This window comes from Manis pentadactyla, chromosome 16 (genome assembly GCF_030020395.1).
Source record: "Manis pentadactyla isolate mManPen7 chromosome 16, mManPen7.hap1, whole genome shotgun sequence".
Classification (NCBI taxonomy): domain Eukaryota; kingdom Metazoa; phylum Chordata; class Mammalia; order Pholidota; family Manidae; genus Manis; species Manis pentadactyla.
The window spans coordinates 57,279,287-57,301,060 of record NC_080034.1 but is presented as its reverse complement, the minus strand read 5'-3'; the positions used below and the strand labels follow the sequence as shown (position 1 = coordinate 57,301,060).

Sequence of the window (21,774 nt, the reverse complement as noted above, 5' to 3'; positions counted from 1 at the left end):
GTGTGAAATATATATATATGCTTATTTAGTTAGATGATATGCATGCCCAGTATCATAGTTCCCCTTTAGACTTTACAATTGCTAAGCCACTTTAGCTTTAAATTGATTGTCTGCAGAAAAAGAGAAAAGGGGAAAAAGTTGGTATATTATATATGTTTGGAATTGTTCACACCACATGAAGTATAGTCAGCACGTTCCTTTAGCTGTGCTCCCAGGCAGGTGTGCTGCTTTTAGTCGTGCTCTGCAGCCTAGCTTCCCTTTAGGTTAAATTCCTTTTCCTAAGCGCTCTACTATAGGAGATGAGTCTATGTAGATACTTACTTGAAATGTCCACTTACAGATATTTATATTTTGTAAATGTAGCCCTAAAAACAATGTGCTGCTTTTCACTATTTGTTTCAGACCCCAAAATTTACTTTCTCTGAAATACTGTGAAAAATCTCTTACTCCTTTGTTGTACAGAACCAATTAATAAGTGCTGGTATGATCTGTACTTTATAGGACTTCACTTTTTGGAAGGCTTACCTGTATGTCTTACTGAAAATTAAGTTACTGTAATTTTTCAGAAATCAAAATTATCATCTTCAGGTTTTTATTTTCTTAATTCCCATCTCATTATCTTTGAGTCATCCTCTGGCAATACCAAGCCCTAAGACCAGATGACACTTCTTAAACCTAAATCAATTTCTGGTTAAGTCCTTAGACTTTGTAAGCTATGTTTTTTTAATCTTTAATAGTTAAATACCAGAATATAAATTTATTTATGTTTGCTTTGTTTAGTGATTGAAAGGAAGGACCAGGAAGGTAAGATAATTATGAAGTGGAGTCAGAATAATTAGGGATATTTTTTCTCTAGAAAGGAAGCCTACACGGAAGAGTAAAGATGAAGCAGGGATGGGGGAGGAATTGGAACCAGGGAACCAGGGAAGGAAATTGGAATTAAGAATGATTAGATATAAGGAGAACTACAAGAATGTATCATGTCAAATTCACCCTCATTCAGTCAGAGGTGAGTCAGTAGAGTAAAGGCCACATTGTTGGATACTCACTGCCTGTCACTGTGCATCTCACATTTTGTTGTATCTCATTTCCTGTAATTGAAGTGGCCATATGACTTATTCTATAAATTGTATATGATTATATCAGCTGTGATAGGCTAACTGTGTATTTTAAATGACTAATTTAGCCATAAATCAATCAGAATAAACAGTTGCAGTAGCAGTGCATTTGTAAAAGGTATCATTAGATGGGTGACCTTAGCTGAGTAGACTAAATCTTAAAAGAAAAGGAGATATTTTTCACCAAACTTCATGCAAACAGGAAGAGCCAGACTTACCTGGGTCTAGTTGTTTATGTTCTTATAATGTAATCTTGGAATATAATCTATCAAGTCTTTCATAAAAGTGACATTGTGTAATGCAAACTTTTGAAGAATGGGTCATATCTGTCCTACTGCTCTTGAATATCTTTGTTTAGCTAAGATGTTTTCATCAGTAATGTGAAACTGAATTTTCATTATAAAATTCTCCCCCTCTCCTGTCCTCTAACATGAGTTACTTTAATCTAACATGGTGTCTGAACTTTGCTTACATATCAGAAACACCTGGAGCTGGCTAAGGGTACAGATCCATATGCCCCAGTCCATAGTTATGGAATTTTGGATCTTTGGGAAAAGGGCCTAGGAAGTTACATTTTAAACTCTTCAGGTGAATTTGTTACCAGGAGTTAAAGGATTAGGAACACCTAATTTGAAAAAATTAATTTTTTTGTGATCAATTTATGGCTGTTTTGTGATATATGATTCAGGTTAATATGGCATATATAGTATAGTTAAAGACTTAACTAAAATTTCAATATAAATGACTCATTTATTTCCAAGAGGATGCCTTAACCAATTAAAAAAAAATGTTTGTTTATATGAGCTATTAGCTATAGAGAAAAATTCCTGTTTAATGATAATGTTTAAATAATTCTAGACTCTTTGGTTATATTAAATCTGCAGTATATAGGAGAATTAAACATTAATAATGTTTATGCAAATGCTTACATAATGAGCAATTATTGGAATTTTCCCCCCAGGATAATTTGGGTTCCACTAGATTTCTGCATGCAAATAAAGAGTCTAAAGAAGCAGTAGGATCCTTAAATTTATGAGTCAAGAAACTGAGCTTTATCCTTGAATGTTACTCATTGGCTTTTGTACTTGAGACATACCACATACCTCGGCTTTCTCATCCATAATACAGTCTAATGCCAACAATTCTCATATTGATGTTAAGGGAGAACTGATCTACAGATTTTAATGAGTTAAGGAAAAAAGTTGACAGATTTTACTATAAGAAAAATACCATTTGCATATAAACATTTCTTTAATCTTTAAAATTAAACTTTATTTTTCAAAGGGGCTTCTTCAGACTTTTAGTATGCTAATTTGTAGGGTGAAGTTTAGGATCTAGAAAATCTTTATTCTCTGAACACCATTTAATAGCTCTTAGAATTAGGCCTTTTAATAGCTCTTATAATTAGGCCTTCTTAAAACTTGGTTTAGGTTGAAACTCTGCATTGAGTGTCTGAAGATTCCTTCCAGTTCTGAAGTTATCTGTTTAATCTTAGTGCTGCATAACTGCGTGCTGGAGATTACTGTCTATAATATCAAAGGTGTGACTGTTTGACCGTGCTCATGCAGTACTTGCTGTGTTTTCCTGGTTGTGCTTTTATTTTCTGATCTGTCATTCATTTGGTGTCTTATTTAGGTTTAATTTTAGAAATTTGTTGTATTGGGAGTTTCATATTAAATTATGCTCACTGATGTAAAAAGTTCATTTTTCAGTGTTCATTGTGAGTATCCCTTGGAAATATTGTATCATGAAATTGTAGATATTGTAAAACATTTTGTCATTCATTGAGATGATGTTTTTAGGTCAGCAATTAATTCAAACAAACGTGTTATTACTAACTTTTTTTTTGGTATGACATGTATGATTTAAGGTTTGAGGATATATAAGTAGTAACAATTAAAGCTGTTGTATAATGATCCATTATAATTTCATAGTGGATTTGGATTTGACATTTCTTCCTTATACTTTTATAACTGAGTAGCCCATCAATTATGAGGAAGAACAAACAAATTGACATCTTTGAGGAAGATAGTGCAATGGCTTAAATACAGAGCAATTTTTGAACTATTTTAAATAGCCTTAACCTGATTTCTCTAAAGCAGATGATATTTTGATTGTTTTTAGTTAAAAACTTGTTTTTCTAAGAATTTTCTTTCACTGTTCAATAAAAGTACTGTAGTTTACAATTTGAAATTATGCAATTAGCTGGCAAAAGGGTAATTTAGTTTAAGAGGGTAATACACAGTTTTACCATAAGCTTTGAGAGAGGCAGTATATCAAAGTAGCTCTGGAAGGTGTCACAATTAAATTTAAAAATTAGTGTTTTCGCCCTTTAAGAAACAGAGGTGGACAACTATTAAATATCTACAATAGCTTTAATTTGTGCTATGTTAAATGAAGTTTCAAGTAGACAAATTTGGCCACATATTTTTAAATATGGTTAAAATGTTAGTGATTAAAAATAAGAAAGTGTTTCTTCTGTGTTTTAACACAGGTGAGAATTTGTAGGCTTCCTCACTCTTTGGAGGGGACTGTCCCTCTTTGGAATTCAGGTTACTTTGTTGTCAGGTTACTTATTTGACTTTAAATAAGGAAGTGCTGCAATCAATTACCTATGTTAAGATTAATTATCCTGGTAGATATGGGAAAGTGGGTCTGGCATAAGATGAGAGACCATCATGAAATAATGAAAATTCATGAAATGAAGAATCCCTTAGACTTAAGAGACTTCGTTAAGCAGAAATCAGAGAACTTAAAGATGGACCAATAGAGATTATTCAAACTGAAATATAAGAAGAAAAAAGTGGGAATAAAGGAAGAGGAGGAGAGACTATCAGGTTATTTCAAGAGCCCAAAGAGAAATTCAGGCCTGGACTTGGGCACTGGCTTTAGGATTGATAATAATTCAAGTATTTAGGAATCGCTGATGTTCTGGGTAATGGAGATGAGGGAGATGTCATGTCTGGCCTCCCACATTCCTGCTGGGGATAGCTGAGTAGCTGGCAGGGCTGCAGGTGTGGAAGCTTGGGAAAGTGTGCTGAGGACAGCCGAAGTACTGTTTAAATGGTAAGAAGCAAGGAGTAAAGAAGCTAAAACCAGGAATGCGTCAGTAGTAAATGTGAAGATTACCTGTAATTTTTATTACATACCATGTTCTGCAGTAAATCTCAAGTTTGTAATGTTCTCCAGTCTTTTCCCTAAATGCATGATTTATTTCATCAAATTTTAAACCTATGCTTACTAGAACAGTCTGTTACTAGATTTAAATTTTGATCAGAATTTAGGATATAGAAAACAGTAAAGAATGTTATTCTCACCCTGACAGTGAGAAAAAGATAAAATTACAAAGCCATAACTTTTCTTCAGCCCATCAGTCAGGCGAGGTTTTGTCAAAAATCAACTAGATCAGGAGTCAGCAAGCTTTCTCTGTAAAGGACCAGTCCTCAACATACAGTAAGTACAGTAAGTATACTCAGCCCATGTGGTCCCATCATAACGACTAAGCTCTGCCATGGTAGCATGAAAGTAGCCATGGACAGTATGAATGAGGATAACTATTACAGTAAAACTTTATGGACTGAAATTTGAATTTTGTACAGTTTATAATGTGTCCTAAAATATACTTCTGATTTTTTTCCGACCATTTCAAAATGTAAAAAACCATTCTTAGCTCACAGACTACATAGAAAAACAAGTGGTAGGCCAGATATGGCTCATGGACCATACGTTGCCCACCCCTGAACCAATTGTAAATACATCATTATTAGATTCTCCCTAAGAGTCTAGTAAGCCACGTACATGGGACATAGCCCCAAACTGAGGCATCACTGTTAGAATTGAGAGTAATTTACACACCTTAGATTTGCTGGAAGGAAAAAGAAAGCTGAGATAACCTAATCTGAACACAGACTATTTAAACATAATGTGGACCATTTTTCTAAAAACGGTAGAATTATGAACATCCGCAAAACACAGTCTCCCTGATAGAGTTATTTTCAGCTTGAAGCTTAGAGTATATTGAGTACATAGTAAGTGTGCAGTATCTACTTGCTGTTGATTCTGTTAGAAAGGGTAGATACTCTATAAAGGATTAAAAAATATATTCAGTGTTTGTCTAATGAGACATCTTGTTTTTATGACTTTTGGAATTTTTAATAAGTACCTGTTAATGTAACTTTAGCTTAGAGTAGTAATTTCCATCTCTATTGCATGTCATGATTATTTGGTAGAGTTGGTGAAAATGTAATTTTTTAGGTTCCACCTCCAGAAATTGTTTTAGTTGCTCTAAGAGTAATTCTTGTGAGTGTTGAGAACCACTGGCCTGGTAGAGTATCTTCTCCTTTGATGAATTCTATAATGAAAAACTATTTTTTAAAGATAACATATTTGCAGTAACACTTTATTTTTTTTAATTTTTGTATCATTAATCTACAATTACATGAGGAACATTATGTTTACTAGACTCCCCCCTTCACCAAGTCCCCCCACAAACCCCATTACAGTCACTGTCCATCAGTGTAGTAAGATGCTGTAGAATCACTACTTGTCTTTTCTGTGTTGCACGACCCTCCCCGTGCCTCCCCCCACATTATACATGCTAATCTTAATGGCCCCTTTCTTCCCCCACGCCCCCTTATCCCTCCCTTCCCACCCATCCTACCCAGTCCCTTTCCCTTTGGCAACTGTTATCCATTCTTGGGTTCTGTGAGTCTGCTGCTGTTTTGCTTCTTCAGTTTTTCCTTTGTTCTTATACTCCATAGATGAGTGAAATCATTTGGTACTTGTCTTTCTCTGCCTGGCTTATTTCACTGAGCATAATACCTTCTAGCTCCATCCATGTTGTTGCAAATGGTAGGATTTGTTTTCTTCTTATGGCTGAATAATATTCCATTGTGTATATGTACCACATCTTCTTTATCCTGAAATTGTATTTTAATGGTTTCTTTGAAGTCTTGGACTTTATAAAATATTAAACTTAAAATTTACATTTCCTAATTATTAGATAAATTTATTGAGGTCAACAGCTGCAGAGTCAGTAGGCAAACAACATTACTTATAATGTCAATCCCTCATTCATAGTGTTAAATATAGTCAAGAAATTTTTCACTCTGCTTATATTATAAGAACAACAAAGGAAAATACTTTTGGGGGTGGATCTGATAAGCTGTCAGAAGTGGGCTTGGAATACAAGACAGATTATTGACTTCTTTTACTAAAAGTGTGTGTCTGTTGCAGAGTAAATATGTTTTCTTGTCTCAGAGCGCTTTTGATAAAAATGCACCCCCCCCCCCACATTATTACTCCCTTATATTCTCACTTTATTAGGTTCACTTTGGAAAATTATGTCTTTTAAAATATAAATATCTTCTGAGCCAGTTAAGCCTTTTTGTCTTTAATGCATTTATTATAAATTGAAGTCATTTGTTGGGGAGTGACAGCATGAAAGCACTATTTCCCTGAAAGCTAGGAGAGAAAAAGCTCAAAAGGCAAGCTTTGTTTCTTTCCTTAATCACTGGCATCTCTCTTACACCTTTGAAAACCATACATGGCACTTAAACCCACATTGGAAAATATACCACGTCTCTTCCTTGAAATGGTTTCAGATGATCGGAGTCCATGCTAAGTTTCAATTCTTAAGAAATTAGTAGGGTGAAATGTTTTTTTTTAAACTTTGTCTTATAAGTATCTTCCCTTCCTTTTGCTAAAAAATTGAACTTTTTATTTTGAGATAGTTATAGATTCACATTCAATTGTTAGAAATAATACAGAGAACCCTTTACCCAGTTTACTCAATAGGAACATCGTGGGAAGCCACAATATTATTGAAACTATGATAATGATGTTGATATGATCCATCAACTGTATTCCAATTTCACCAGTATTACTTGTATATGTGCACTCACGTGTGTGTGTGTATATGTAGTTTTATACAATTTTATCACTTCTATGCTTAACCACCAACACAGTCAAAATACAGACGAGTTCCATTGCCACAAGGATTGCTAGTATTACCTTTTCTTAACTACACTATCCTTCCTCTAGTGAGGTTTTTGTTTTGTTTTTAAATGCCTAGTTATTTATGTTCTTGATATAAAATATTTATCTTTTAAAATTATATCCATACTTTTAAAAAACAATTTTTCAAATGTAAAAAAAAGAACATAAAATTTACCATCTTAACTTTTTAAATGCAATTTATTAGCATTAAGTGTATCACACTGTATAACAAATCTCCACATCTTTTTTCATCTTGCAAAACTGAGTCTCTACACCAATTAAGTAACAGCTCTCCATTTTCCCCTCCCCCAGTGCCTCCAGCGGCCACCATTCTATTTTCTGTGTCTATGACTTTGACTACTTTAATTATCTCATATAACTGGAATCAGATAGTATTTGTCCTTTTGTGACTGGCTTATTTTACTCGGCATAATGTCATCAAGGTTCTTCTTCCATGTTGTAGCAGGTGACAGGATTTCATTCTTTTTTAAAACTGAATAATATTCCAAAAGCTGGTATACCACAGTTTGTTTACTCAGTCATCTCTCAGTGTTAATGGACAATGAGCTGCTTCCACCTCTTGGCTATTGTGAATAATGCTGCTGTGAACATGGGTGTGCAAATACCCCTTTGTAATCCTGCTTTTACATTTTTTGATAAATACCCAGAAGTAGAATTGTTGGATCATATGGTAGTTCTTTTTTTTTTTTAATGTTTTGAGGAACCACCACACTGTTTTCCATAGCAGCTACATTATTTTACATTCCCATCAACTATATATATTGTACCTCAATGGCATTTGGATAATAACTTTCAATACACCCACTTTGTTCTCTTTATTTCATGACTATTTTATTGACCTTGGTTTTAAATTTTGATAGACAGTACACCCAGCACAAAAGCACCTGAGTTATTTTGCATTATAGAATGTTTGCATACCAAAGATGATTCTCAAGGTCACATCCAAGCATTTTGGAATCAGCTCTTTTAGCTATAAATAACAGAAACCTTACCTGAACTACTTTACGTAAAAAAGAGGGATTTTATTACAAGGAAACTGGGATTTTACCATGGGAAGGGAATGATTGGTTGAGCCCGGATAGGGAGATGGAGTCAGTACACAGACTTGGAAGTATCTACGGGAGCTGTATGTATTGACAGGGAGGCAGCAGGATGCCAGAAAGGAAGGGATTGAATGCTAGAGGGGCAGGGTGAAAGGTGTGCTCATCAACCATCTGTGTACTAAGCTAAAATAACCGTAATTGAGGATACATTGAAGAAAGAATAATGGAGCTTTGAAAGTTCCAAGTCAGAATTATTAAAATGGCGTGAGGCACAGACCAATTACCAGCAACGAACAGACCAATTACCAGCAATGAAATTGAATCAGTAATCAAAAAACTACACAAGAACAAAACCCCTGGGCCAGATGGATTTACCTCGGAATTTTATCAGACATACAGAGAAGACATAATACCCATTCTCCTTAAAGTTTTCCAAAAAATAGAAGAGAAGGGAATACTCCCAAACTCATTCTATGAAGCCAGCATCACCCTAATACCAAAACCAGGCAGAGACCCCACCAAAAAAGAAAACTACAGACCAATATCCCTGATGAACATAGATGCAAAAATTCTCAACAAAATATTAGCAAACCGAATTCAAAAATACATCAAGAGGATCATACACCATGACTAAGTGGGATTCATCCCAGGGATGCAAGGATGGTACAACATTCGAAAATCCATCGACATCATCCACCACATCAACAAAAAGAAGGACAAAAACCACATGATCATCTCCATAGATGCTGAAAAAAAGCATTCGACAACATTCAACATCCGTTCATGATAAAAACTCTCAACAAAATGGGCATAGAGGGCAAGTACCTCCACATAATAAAGGCCATATATGATAAACCCACAGCTAACATCATACTGAACAGCGAGTGGCTGAAAGCTTTTCCTCTGAGATTGGGAACAAGATGGGATGCCCACTCTCCCCACTGTTACTCAAAATAGTACTGGAGGTCCTAGCCATGGCAATCAGACAAAACAAAGAAATACAAGGAATCCAGATTGGTAAAGAAGAAGTCAAACTGTCACTATTTGCAGATGACATGATATTGTACAAAAAAAATCCTAAAGACTCCACTCCAAAACTACTAGAACTAATATTGGAATTCAGCAAAGTTGCAGGATACAAAATTAACACACAGAAATCTGTAGCTTTCCTGTGCACTAACAATGAACTAATAGAAAGAGAAATCAGGAAAACAGTTACATTCACAATAGCATCAAAAAGAATAAAATACCTAGGAATAAACCTAACCAAGGAAATGAAAGACTTATACCCTGAAAAATACAAGACACTCTTAAGAGAAATTAAATAGGTCACTAACAAATGGAAACTCATCCCATGCTCCTGGCTAGGAAGAATTAATATCGTCAAAATGGCCATCCTGCCCAAAGCAATATGCAGATTTGATGCAATCCCTATCAAATTACCAACAGCATTCTTCAATGAACTGGAACAAATAGTTCAAAAATTCATATGGAACTGCCAAAGACCCTGAATAGCCAAAGCAATCCTGAGAAGGAAGAATAAAGTGGGGGGGATCTCGCTCCCCAACTTCAAGCTCTACTACAAAGCCACAGTAATCAAGACAGTTTGGTACTGGCACAAGAACAGAGCCACAGACCAGTGGAACAGAATAGAGACTCCAGACATTAACCCAAACATATATGGCCAATTAATATATGATAAAGGAGCCATGGACATACAATGGGGAAATGACAGTCTCTTCAACAGATGGTGCTGGCAAAACTGGACAGCTACATGTAAGAGAATGAAACTGGATCACTGTCTAACCCCATACACAAAAGTAAATTCGAAATGGATCAAAGACCTGAATATAAGTCATGAAACCATAAAACTCTTAGAAAAAAACAGGCAAAATCTCATGGACATAAACATGAGTGATTTCTTCATGAACGTATCTCCCCGGGCAAGGGAAACCAAAGCAAAAATGAACAAGTGAGACTATATCAAGCTAAAAAGCTTCTGTACAGCAAAGGACACCATCAATAGAACAAAAAGGTACCCTACAGTATGGGAGAATATATTCATAAATGACAGATCCGATAAAGGGTTGACATCCAAAATATATAAAGAGCTCACACACCTCAACAAACAAAAAGCAAATAATCCAATTAAAAAATGGGCAGAGGAACTGAATAGACAGTTCTCCAAAGAAGAAATCCAGATGGCCAATAGGCACATGAAAAGATGCTCCACATCGCTAATCATCAGAGAAATGCAAATTAAAACCACAATGAGATATCACCTCACACCAGTAAGGATCGCCACCATCCAAAAGACAAACAACAAATGTTGGCAAGATTGTGGAGAATGGGGAACCCTCCTACACTGCTGGTGGGAATGTAAATTAGTTCAACCATTATGTAAAGCAGTATGGAGGTTCCTCAGAATGCTCAAAATAGAAATACCATTTGACCCAGGAATTCCACTTGTCGGAATTTACCCTAAGAATGCAGCACTCCAGTTTGTAAAAGACAGATGCACCCCTATGTTTATCGCTGCACTAGTTACAATAGCCAAGATACGGAAGCAACCTAAGTGTCCATCAGTAGATGAATGGATAAAGAAGAGGTGGTACATATACACAATGGAATATTACTCAGCCTTAAGAAAAAACCAGATCCTACCATTCGCAACAACATGGATGGAGCTAGAGGGTATTATGCTCAGTGAAATAAGCCAGGCGGAGAAAGACAAGTACCAAATGATTTCACTCATATGTGGCGTATAAGAACAAAGGAAAACTGAAGGAACAAAACAGCAGCAGAATCACAGAACCCAAGAATGGACTAACAGTTACCAAAGGGAAAGGGACTGGGGAGGATGGGTGGGAAGGGAGGGATAAGGGCAGGGAAAAAGAAAGAGGACATTACGATTAGCATGTATAGTACGTGGGGGGCATGGGGAGGGCTGTGCAGCACAGAGAAGTAGTGATTTTACAGCATCTTACTATGCAGATGGACAGTGACTGTGAAGGGGTATGTGGGGGAGACTTGGCGAAGGGGGGAGCCTAGTAAACATAATGTTCTTCATGTAATTGTAGATAAATGATATAAAAAAAATGGCATGAGGGAAAGAATTAAGAAAAAGAAATTTCGACTGATTTCTTGGGCAACATGGGTTTGAATTGTTGGGTCCACTTATATGTGAATTTTTTTCATTAAATATTGGAAAAAATTTTGGAGATTTGCAATAATTTGAGAGAATATTTTCTAGCTTTACTGTGAGAATACAATATGTAATATAGGCTAGAAAATGTGAGCTAATTGACTAAGTTAGTGGTAGGTTTCTGGTCAACAGTAGGCTATCAGTTAAGTTTGGGGGTGTCAAAGGTTACACAGCTTCAAATGTGCAGGGGTCTGTACACCTAGCCCCCACATTGTTTAAGGTCAACTGTATATAAAGTCAGGAACCAAGGGGAAATTACCTAAAATTCTTAAAATCATAAAAGATAAAATTTTTAACTGATTTCTGGAATGATTGGAATTAATGGGTAGTTTAAAAAATGTCTTAATGCTTGTTTAGTGTAGAAAATAGAAAGTTATATATCAGACAGCAATTAATTAGCTTTAATTTACTCCAAGAGGTTTGCAAATACATTAGGGGTTGATTAGATAAAGTGATGGAGACAGGAAATTAGAGTGTAGCCTTAACTGTCTGAAGTCACGGAGGGAATTATTTCCCCAGCAAATGTTAGTGATGATAATCATCACTATTTGTTCAGTACCCCTATGTATCAGGGGCTGTACTAGGTATTTTCATATCTATTATCTCATTAACCTGGGTGCTCACTATTTGTTAAACTGAGTTTTCTAAGATGTTTTCCAACAGGATTGTTAACACACCTTTTTCCTTTCAGAGATGTGGTACTGGGTCTTCCTCTGGGCCCTCTTCTCCTCGCTGTTCGTGCATGGCGCCGCGGGAGTGCTCATGTTCGTGACGCTGCAGAGGCACAGGCAGGGCAGGGTCATCTCTGTCGTTGCTGTCAGCGTTGGATTTCTGGCTTCTGTCACTGGAGCAATGATCACTAGTGAGTTGACCTTGTTTTGTTTAAGCAGAATTTTATATGCTCTTACAGTTTTGGTAGCTTTATTCCTGTTTTAAGTGTAGCATTTGTGTAATCTTTCATGTAGCGTGTTTTCAGCACTAGTCACACTTCATCTAAAAGGTAAAGAGCATTTATTCATTGAATAGTTTTATACTTCTACTCATTATGCAATGTTTTGTGGGAAATAGAAAAATTTGTAAAAATTGACAAAGAGCAAAGTAGCTTGTGGAAAAATTTATCTTACAGCAGATGTAGTTTCTGCTTTAAAGGAGCTTACTCTGTAGTATAGGAAAGAGGTGGGCACACAAATATGGCAGTGATCATTGTCATTAAAAAGTGAAAGTGGAGCACTTATGTTCTTGATATCTGCCTGTGACGAGAAAATAAAATTGTGCTTCCTTCTTAAACACAAATTATTATGACACAAGTCTCCCCTAGCCTACTGGAGAGTGTCTTCTACTGTATGCAGGTTTCCTGCTGTGTGGCCTCGTGCATTTCACAGAAGCCCTTAGGTTCCTTCCCGTTTCCCGCCCTCAGCACTGCAGTTAGCCCCCTGCAGCCTGGGTCCGAGAGGTGGTTCTGATTTCTCATGTGAGCCAGGGTCCGAGAGGTGGTTCTGATTTCTGATGTGAGCCAGGGTGTACACACATCCTGTTGGGACCTCGCTGCCTTGATAGGGCCCTGACAGAAGCTGGCGGCTCCTCTAGACTGCTGTCGATCCCATCACTGCCAGTGAACAGTAGAGGCTGGGATTGCCGCTCACATCTGGGGCAGTTCACTGCTACTGCGGGATCTGTTCCCAGACCCTCCCATTAGGACGTGGTTCCTCATAGTCACAGAGTTCTCGGGCCCAGAGCTGAGAGGGATGCTTTTCTTCTATAGTTGTAAGGTCTCCTGTTGTGCCCTACAGTCACCTTTGCCCCGTGTGATTGACTACCTTGCCTTTAGAGGAAAATCCTGATCCCATGTCTCTGGGATGTCCTGGGGCACTAATAAGACAATCATAAAATTGTGGGAAATAGTGAGTAGTCTGTTTACTCATCCTTCATTTGCTCTTTGGTTTTTCTGTGCTGTCTCCTGTTCTGACATCATTGCTGCATTACCCTGTAACTGTAACTTTATCATATGGCACCTCATCCATTTCATCATACATGTGGCTTAAAACAAATCTCAGGTTTAGCTGAGGTACAGGATGTGCACAGTGAAGTCGTAGGAGATTCCGCTGGAAAGATAAACTGAAGCGAGATACTAGAGGATCTTGGAAGGCCTGCCGGAAAGTTTGGGTTTTTATTCTGCAGGCTGTGGAGAACAAGTATGAATTTTTGAAAGGGGCTGGTAAGGGGCAAAACAGTTCAGTGGGGAAGCCTGTTTCAATAGCTGAATATAGAATTTTATATGAAGAACCCAGAGAAAACTGCAAGAGCAGGGACTTGTATCCTCAGTGATAAAACAGTACCTGGAATGTAACAAATGCTGGTTGGATGGGTGGATGTAGTTGGGGAGGAAGAGCAGAGGAAAGGGAGGAAGACAGCAGGGAGGGAAGAAGAGAGAAAAAAGGGGAAGAAAGAGGAATTAAGAGGCATTACCTGTAATCTGAATTGAGGCAGGGTAGGGTAGAGGCAGCAGGTTGCAAAAGGAGTTGATGTAAGGATTCTGGCAAAGGGAAAAATCCCAATTAGTTATTCACTATGGTGGCTACAGAGATACATGCAGGGGACCAGCAATGTTTTTGATGTGGGCCATGGTTGTAGTGGCACCATGAGCAGAGGAAGAAAAGCTTGTTCAGGCGTCACCAGTAATATACGTGTGTGTGTATCTGTTGGCATGAATTATTGTAACACTTTAAAGAGAAATGTCATTCTACTTCCGTTTATCCCCAGTGGTGTGTATGTGTATTTATCACCTTCTTTCAATTCATTCAAGAATAAAATAAGCCAATGATTTTAAAAGCTGCAATGTTATATTTTAAAATCCTTAAAAATGTAAGTCTGACACAATTTCAAGTAAAAATTTGTATCCAAGTTAGCAATAAAACATTTAAATTTCTTCTGACTAGTTTTCTGACCTGTAAACACTAGAATTAAGAAAACTAACCAATATGAATATTAACTATATTTATTTTCTTAATGCAATTTGTGAATGCCAACACATTCATAGCTGTATATTCACTTTAGCAAATAATTATGTGATATCTATATTGAAGAAGACACTGAATATAGATACATATCTTCTGTATTTTGCTACTTAGATTTGCTTTCCAGAGCAGAGTGATTTTTTATTTTAGCTAATACTGATAATACCAGAATTGAGAGAAAATAGGTTTCCAATTTTTAGCTCTCAAATTTTAGCAAGTTTGAAGGTATAATGTGACATCTTGTTGGCTTACTTTGCATTTCTCTGATTAGTAATGAGTTAGAACATCTCTTCCTATGCTTTAGGAATAGATTTAGATTCCTTTTTCTGCAAATTACTCCTTTAAATTCCTTGCTTACTTTTCTTCTGGGGTTCTTGTTTCCTTTTTATAAAATTTCAGCTGTTTCTTGTATGTTAGAGATACTGATCTATTGTTGGTTCTGGATGTTGCAAATAACTTCTCTCAGTCATAATAACATCCATGATGTTATTTTTCGAGCAGAAATCCTTACTGTCTATGTAATCAGCTTGAAGAGGTTTTTTACCTTATATAATGTATAATTTAATCAGCTTAAGGAATTTTTTACTTTATGGTTTATAATTTAGAGTCTTATTTAAGAAATTCTCCCTCACACCAAGGTCAAAAGATATTCTGATATATTTTCTTCTGTTAATTTTGCAGTTTTTCTTTTATATCAAGGTATTTAGTTCATCTGAATCAGGAGTCAGCAAAAATTTTCCTAAAGAACCAGAGAGTAAGAATTTTAAACTTTACAGGCCAGATGGCCTCTGTCACAACTATTCAGTTCTGCCATTGTAGTGTAAAAGCACAGACTCCCTGGTCTAGAGTCTTTGTTTGTATTTGGTTTAGACAGAATTCTAGGTGTATTTTTTTCCCTGCATGTATAGTCAGTCAGTTTTGGCACACCATCTACTAAAAAAACCCATCATTTCCTCATTGATTCACTTTTTGTGTTGTGTCCAAGGTACTCAGATCTGTCTCTGAACTCTGTTCTGATTTGTTAGTCTTTTTATCTGTCCTTATAGTAAGGCCATGTTTTTTATCCCTGTGGTTTTGTAGTATTGCTTAATATCTGTTTGAGCTAGGTCCCTCTCATTTCTTCTTCTTGCCAAAGTTAACATAGCTATTCATGGATCTTTTTTTTTCTTTTATACAAATTTCAGAATATGTCTACTGAGTTCCTCAAAAGTATAACTATGATTTTTATTGGGATTTAATTGAAGTAGAATTAAATAGGGATTTAATGGAGTGATTTAATTGAATTTAATTGAATTTTTGGGAGGAATTGGCATATTAAATTGTCCCACAGAAGAACATGTAATATAGCTCCATTTTTCCAGATCATCTTCTTTGTCTTTTGTTAGAATTTTTAAATGTTCTCAATATGATGGTTGTATATTTTAATTAAGTTGATCTTAAACTCTTATGTTATGGTTGTTGAGCAGGGTATCATTTTTTATCACCTTACTTAGTTTTATTGGCATAGAGGTATTAAATTTTGTTATTCAACTTTATGAAAGATTAGCAAAATCTGTGGAAAGATAATAAGATGAATAAATTGCTGGCAAACTAATTAAAAAAGAGTTAAGGCAAAAAAGTAAAATATAGAATGAAATAGAATACACACAATAATAAAGACAAAATAAATTATAAAAATAACACAGTGTTATGAACAGCTATATATTCCTAAATATAAAATGTCAAAGTTAGCATAAGAAGAAATAGAAAATATAAATAGAACAATAAGTACTTTTAAATAAATAGTTGAAATGTTGAAGACCCATCCTCCCCAAAGAACTCCAGACTCAAATGGGGTTTACAGATGAGTTCTACCAAATTTTCAAGGAACTGCTATTTCCTCCTTAATCTAAATTAGTACAAAAAATGGAAAGAGAAAAATCTGTTTGCAGCTTATTTGCTGAGGCCAAAGTAACTTGTTGTTGAACAAGATAAAGACAACATAAGAATGGAAGAGTATAGGCTAATTTACTGTCCGAATGTTATCCTAAGAATGCAAAGATAGTTCAGTATCAGAAATGACTATGGCTATATGCCAGTATATTTCTGGATACTAAAATTTAGATTTTATATAATTTTTATGTATCATGAGATATTATTACTCTTTTGTACTTTTTTTTTTTAACCATTTAGAAGTGTAAAAACCATTCTTACAGCTCACATTCAGTACAAAAACAGGTGGTGGGCCCAGATTTGTGGATCATAGTTTGCTGACCTCTGATCTAACTACACAAACTGATAGAATCAACACACTAGTAAAACTAACTCTGCCTTAGCTGATATATTTTCTTTCTTTCAGGAAATATGAAAGGCAAATCAAATCACTTTTCACTGGTAGATTCCTCTGCAGGCACTTTATGTTTCTGTGTGCATCAATACCTTCTGTCTACTGGTGGCTCTTCTCGTCGTCTCTCTTGTCCTTGTAGGTTTATATCTTTTATTGACCTTCAGATCAACTCAGCACTATTGCTTTCTCTACCTCTTCTTCACTGTGCTGGTCTTTTTTTAGCCCCTAATACTTTTGGGATCTTCCATTATTTCTAATGGAGTCTTTCTGTCCTTGTTCATAGTGGCAGTTCCAAACATGTATCATTTATTGCAAGCACCTTGTTTTGTTTCTGTCCCTTTTGTTCTCACATACCTTAGCCTCATGTTTCACCAAGAAAATTAAGACCCTGATATTTGTACATTTTTAACTGGATGCACCTTAAAAAGAGTGAAAACTAAAGCAAAAGTTTGAGGAAGACGTTTGTTAACATACAAAAAGATTAATATCCAAACTATATTTTTCAAAACTCTGTGAATCAAATAAGAAAAAGACAGTCCAATAGAAAAATGGACAAAAGATTTGACAAGCATTTCATAGAAATAGAAATCCTATCACCCCATTCATAAGAAAAGCTCAATCATATTATCAGGGAAATGCAAATTAATCACAGAGGTAACATCTCTTACCCAGCAGGTTGATAAAAATCTTTAAAAATATATCAAGTGATTCTGAAGATATGGAGTGACTGAAATATAAATTGGCATAACTACTTTGGAAAACAATTTGGCATTACCTACTAGAGTCAAAAATGACCATAACATAGGACTGAGCAATTCTACTTCTACATATGTATTGTGGAAAAACTTCTGACCTCATATATGTGCCAGGGGTCCTGTATAAGGATGTTCAAAGAAGCAGTGTTTGTCATTGTTAACAATTGGAAACAAGTAAATGTCGTCAGCAGTAGAATGGATAAAGTTGTGGTAAATTCCTACTTGGAATTCTGTACAATAGTGAAAATGCATGAGTTGTAGCTACATACAACACAGATAACTTTCAAACACATAATACTGAGCCAAAATTAGAATACTTACAGTATCCATTTGTATAAAATCCATTTATTAAAAAAACTAAAAATGTATATTTCCAGGATATAAGTAGGTGGTAAAGCTGAAGAAAAGCAAAGGAATAGTAAAAACCAAATTCAGGGAGAGAATGGGATGCAAGTGAGGAGGGTCCACAGGAACCTCGAAGGAAATAGTGCTGTTCTGTTTCTTCAGTTGGATGATGGTACTTGGGAATTTGTTACTATTTTTCTAATCTACATATAATTTTATAAACATTTCTTCGCACCTGCTCAATATTTAGTAACAGTGTTTCCAAATTCATTTAATAGGCAGAAAAACTGTTTTCTTTCAGATCTTTCAGATAGAGTCCCACTTGAACAGTCTTTTCTGACAAGTGTTTGAGTTGTGAAATCATACTGTACAGTGGGAACTCCTATAAGTCTTTTTTGGGGGAAGTTGTAACTTACAAAGTGGTTCCTAAGTGATTATCCACTGGGAGGAAAGTGATAATTCATTTTATTTTCTTTATAACATTATTAAATGTCTCCCTTGTTTGTTGAAACTGGAGTTTTTTACACTGTCTTCTTTTTTTAAATTTGTCTGTCTCCCCTCCTCATTGTAAGCTTGAAGGTCTTGTCCTCTGTTCTTTGAATGAGTGTAAAGAAAAGTGGGTTATTTAGTAGTTTTGCTTGTTTTTCCTCAAACAGGAGGCTTTTCCAAGTTGAAATACATTTTATCCTCAGCAGAACAGTTAAGTACTTAATAAAGAAGTCAGCATATTTGGAAAAGAAGATGATAGCGAAGTGAAAATGTTTCAGTATTCCTCTATTCTTTAAAACTCTGCTCTCATTTCCTTCTCATTTTGTCTCTCAGAGTGCTTTTCCATAGCTCCTGACCTCCAGTTAAATTCTAAACCCATATGGATGATGTCCCGAATACCGATTTCCTCGGTTCTCTACCTTGGGCCAAAGACCCCAACCGTGACACTTCAAAGGAACAAAAATAAATATAAGCACCATGTCTTTCTTAGCCACACAGAAAACACTTGACATTGGACATGCACACCATTTTTCCTTTTCCACAAGCATTTCTACCTAGCTTAAAGTATATTTATTCCCTGCTCTTTTAAATCAAGGGTTGTAGTGAACTTTATCATTCCATACAAATATTTTTGTTTGCACAGTAGGGTTGAAAAATATTCTTGCCTTTAAAAGAGTTTCTTAGAATTGTAGGGAAGTTTAGGCAAGTTGGTATGGAAATTTTTAGGTTTTTTTAAGTTTGTTTTAATTATGTAATTAATATATGGCTGCATATAGTCTCCATCTAAAACTTAAAACATTTTAAGGATGAGGAAAAGGCCTCTTGGCTAGCACTCTCAAACCAGTGTTCTTCTCATATGTAATACTATTTTAAGTTTGGTGTGTATCACCAGATTTTTATTTAGGTATTACATTCATTCATACTGCATATATATACATGCTTGTTCAAATGCACACATGCATATGGGTGGATATCCTAGTAAAGGAGATATTGTTTTATGTTTTCTTCTTTGTTGCATAAATGATATGTCTTAAGTTCTTTATATATTCATGTGAATTTTTCTTTTGAAATTATATGGGTTCCATATATAGACTTGGTATAATTTAGCCTATTCCTGACTAATGGATATTGGGGTTTGCTTTTGATTTTGTGGGTATCTTTGCTATTACAAAAAACACTGCATTGTTTATAATATGTGTGCTTATGAAGGTATATGTGTGCATCTGTATTCTGGATACTTATAACCAGTTTTTTATACGTATAGCAAATATTTTTCTAGTCTGTCCCATGTAGTCAAAGCTTTATGGTTTTTGCTCCTTTTTTGCGTGGTCGTAAGCAGTCCTTTTTTCCTAAGATCATAAAAGTAGTTTCTTACATTTTAGAGTTTACATTCATAGTTTTGTATTTAACATTTAGTTCTTTAACCCATTAGAAATTTATTTGGGGGAATAGTGTACAGTAGGGACCTAAACTTTTTTCTTCCAAATGGTTACCAACTGTTTCAACACTATTTCTTGAACGGTGAGTCACTGATTAGAAATACCTTTGTCATTTACTACCGCAACAACTACAACCCAAACTTTGGAGTACACATGAGGACCAGACACTGTTCTAAGCACTTTCCAAGTTGTTATCTCTTAATCTTCACACCCACCAGTTTACAGTTGAGGAAATATGGCACAGAGAGGTTAAATGATTGTTCAGTGTAACACAGCTGCTAAGGCATAGAGCTTGAATTTTAATCCACAAGTCTAGCTCCAAAAACCATGCTCTTAATCTTACATAAACAGGAGATGTTTGAATTGATAGATTTGTTTGCCATTTCCTAGGTAGCCTGAACTAGTAATTGCTTAGATTTTCCATTTTCTTGGGTCATTGTTGAAAACTTAGGTCTGAAGAGATAGTGGCCAAATTGTGTTTTTTTAAAATAGAAGATGATCATGAAAATCTAGGGTAAATCCAAATAAAAATAGAGCATTTCTCAGGTTTATTTTATACATCATTTCTGATAGTAAGGCATATGATCTTAAAAACGTATTAAGAATATTCATCCAATTCAAAAATTTGAGGATCTGACCGGCTGTACTAGTAAAGTTTATTACTTAAGTTAATATTGGTGCCATTAGAAATTTTATTTAATATTGAAATGATTATTGTCTCCTTGATTATTTTCTGAATTCCTGGTTCTCTTTTTCACTTGGTATAATCAAATGTAAAATGACAGAAAGCTTTGGAGATTTATAGCCAGACTAACCTGAATTGAAACTCCAGCTTTTGTACTTATTGAATTTTCTTGGGCTAGTGATTCAGTCTCTCTAAACCTCCATTTTTTCATCTTTAAATTAGATAATAATACTTGGGAGTGGCATGATGCTTAAATAAGATAATATTTGTGAAGTTCCTGGCAGAATACATAGTATGAAATAAATAGTATACATCTTGATTTCCTTAAAAAATATGTATGTGAAAGCCTTTGGCTTAGATTAATCATTTTCTTTTCCCATTTATACCTCTTACACAGAAATTATTTTTATTTGGGAGATTTTAAGAGAACTATAGAATTCTTAGCTAATTTTTGTGAATACATTTATATCTCAAATAAATGTCAATTCAGTGTCTTCAAATAACTTATTTCTGTTCTTATTTCTTATTTGACCATTCTATGATATGCAAACAGTTATTCTAGGAAAGGTTTTAAGCCCGTCTCAATCTGTGAGATGGCATATTATAATTTAATTGTTTCCTCAAGATTTCTGAATGCACTTCTAAAATCACTTAGATACTACATCATTATGTATACTGTATTAGTAAGATGAAGTGATGAATCACAGAAGCTCGTATAATTGAGATTCTCTCATTCTCAGAAGTGTGTATTATCTAGAACATTTTTCCTAGAATAGAGGTCAGGTTCAGCTTCCATTTTTATTAGATGTAAAGATACTAGTTTCCAAATAACTACAGGTGTATGCTTTATGAAAAAACTCAGTAGACTTTTATATGGTAGATTGTGAAATGCATTAGTCAAATATTATGCTTTATATTTAAAATTTCATTTTTTTGAAAGATTCCTTTAATATAAAAACTTTCTTGAATAATTTAGAAGTAACATTAACTTGTGTAGTTTTTTTCTGTTTTATCATTTGTAATTATCAATATATTGTGTTGTATGTTTTTGAAAATGCTGATGAGGTCTGGCCAATAAAATTCCCATGTGAGAGATTATAGTAATAAATTCTTCATTTTTTATGAGCATACTGTGGTGGTCAGGTAAACAGCATGTACCATAAGTATGTATTTTGTGGTTGAATAGAGAAGCCTGTTTTTCTACTAAGTGGGTAATGAACAGTGGAATGTAAAGTGTAACTTTTATCAATCACATGGAAACTCTTGGATAGAAAATCTGTAAAATGAGAATGATCATTGACCTCCTCTGTTTTGTTAAAATGAAAAGAGGCCTTAAG

General features: G+C 35.1%; 1 protein-coding gene across 2 annotated transcripts in view; it reads left to right on the top strand.

Annotated features, from left to right (window-relative positions):
* Window positions 1-21,774, top strand: part of TMEM170B (transmembrane protein 170B) — a 66,766-nt gene that overhangs the window by 4,252 nt on the left and 40,740 nt on the right. For both annotated transcript variants that reach the window (XM_036888668.2, XM_036888669.2), the window contains exon 2: window positions 12,076-12,246. In XM_036888668.2, coding sequence (XP_036744563.2) covers window positions 12,076-12,246 — 171 coding nt within the window. The remainder of the gene's footprint in view (window positions 1-12,075; window positions 12,247-21,774) is intronic.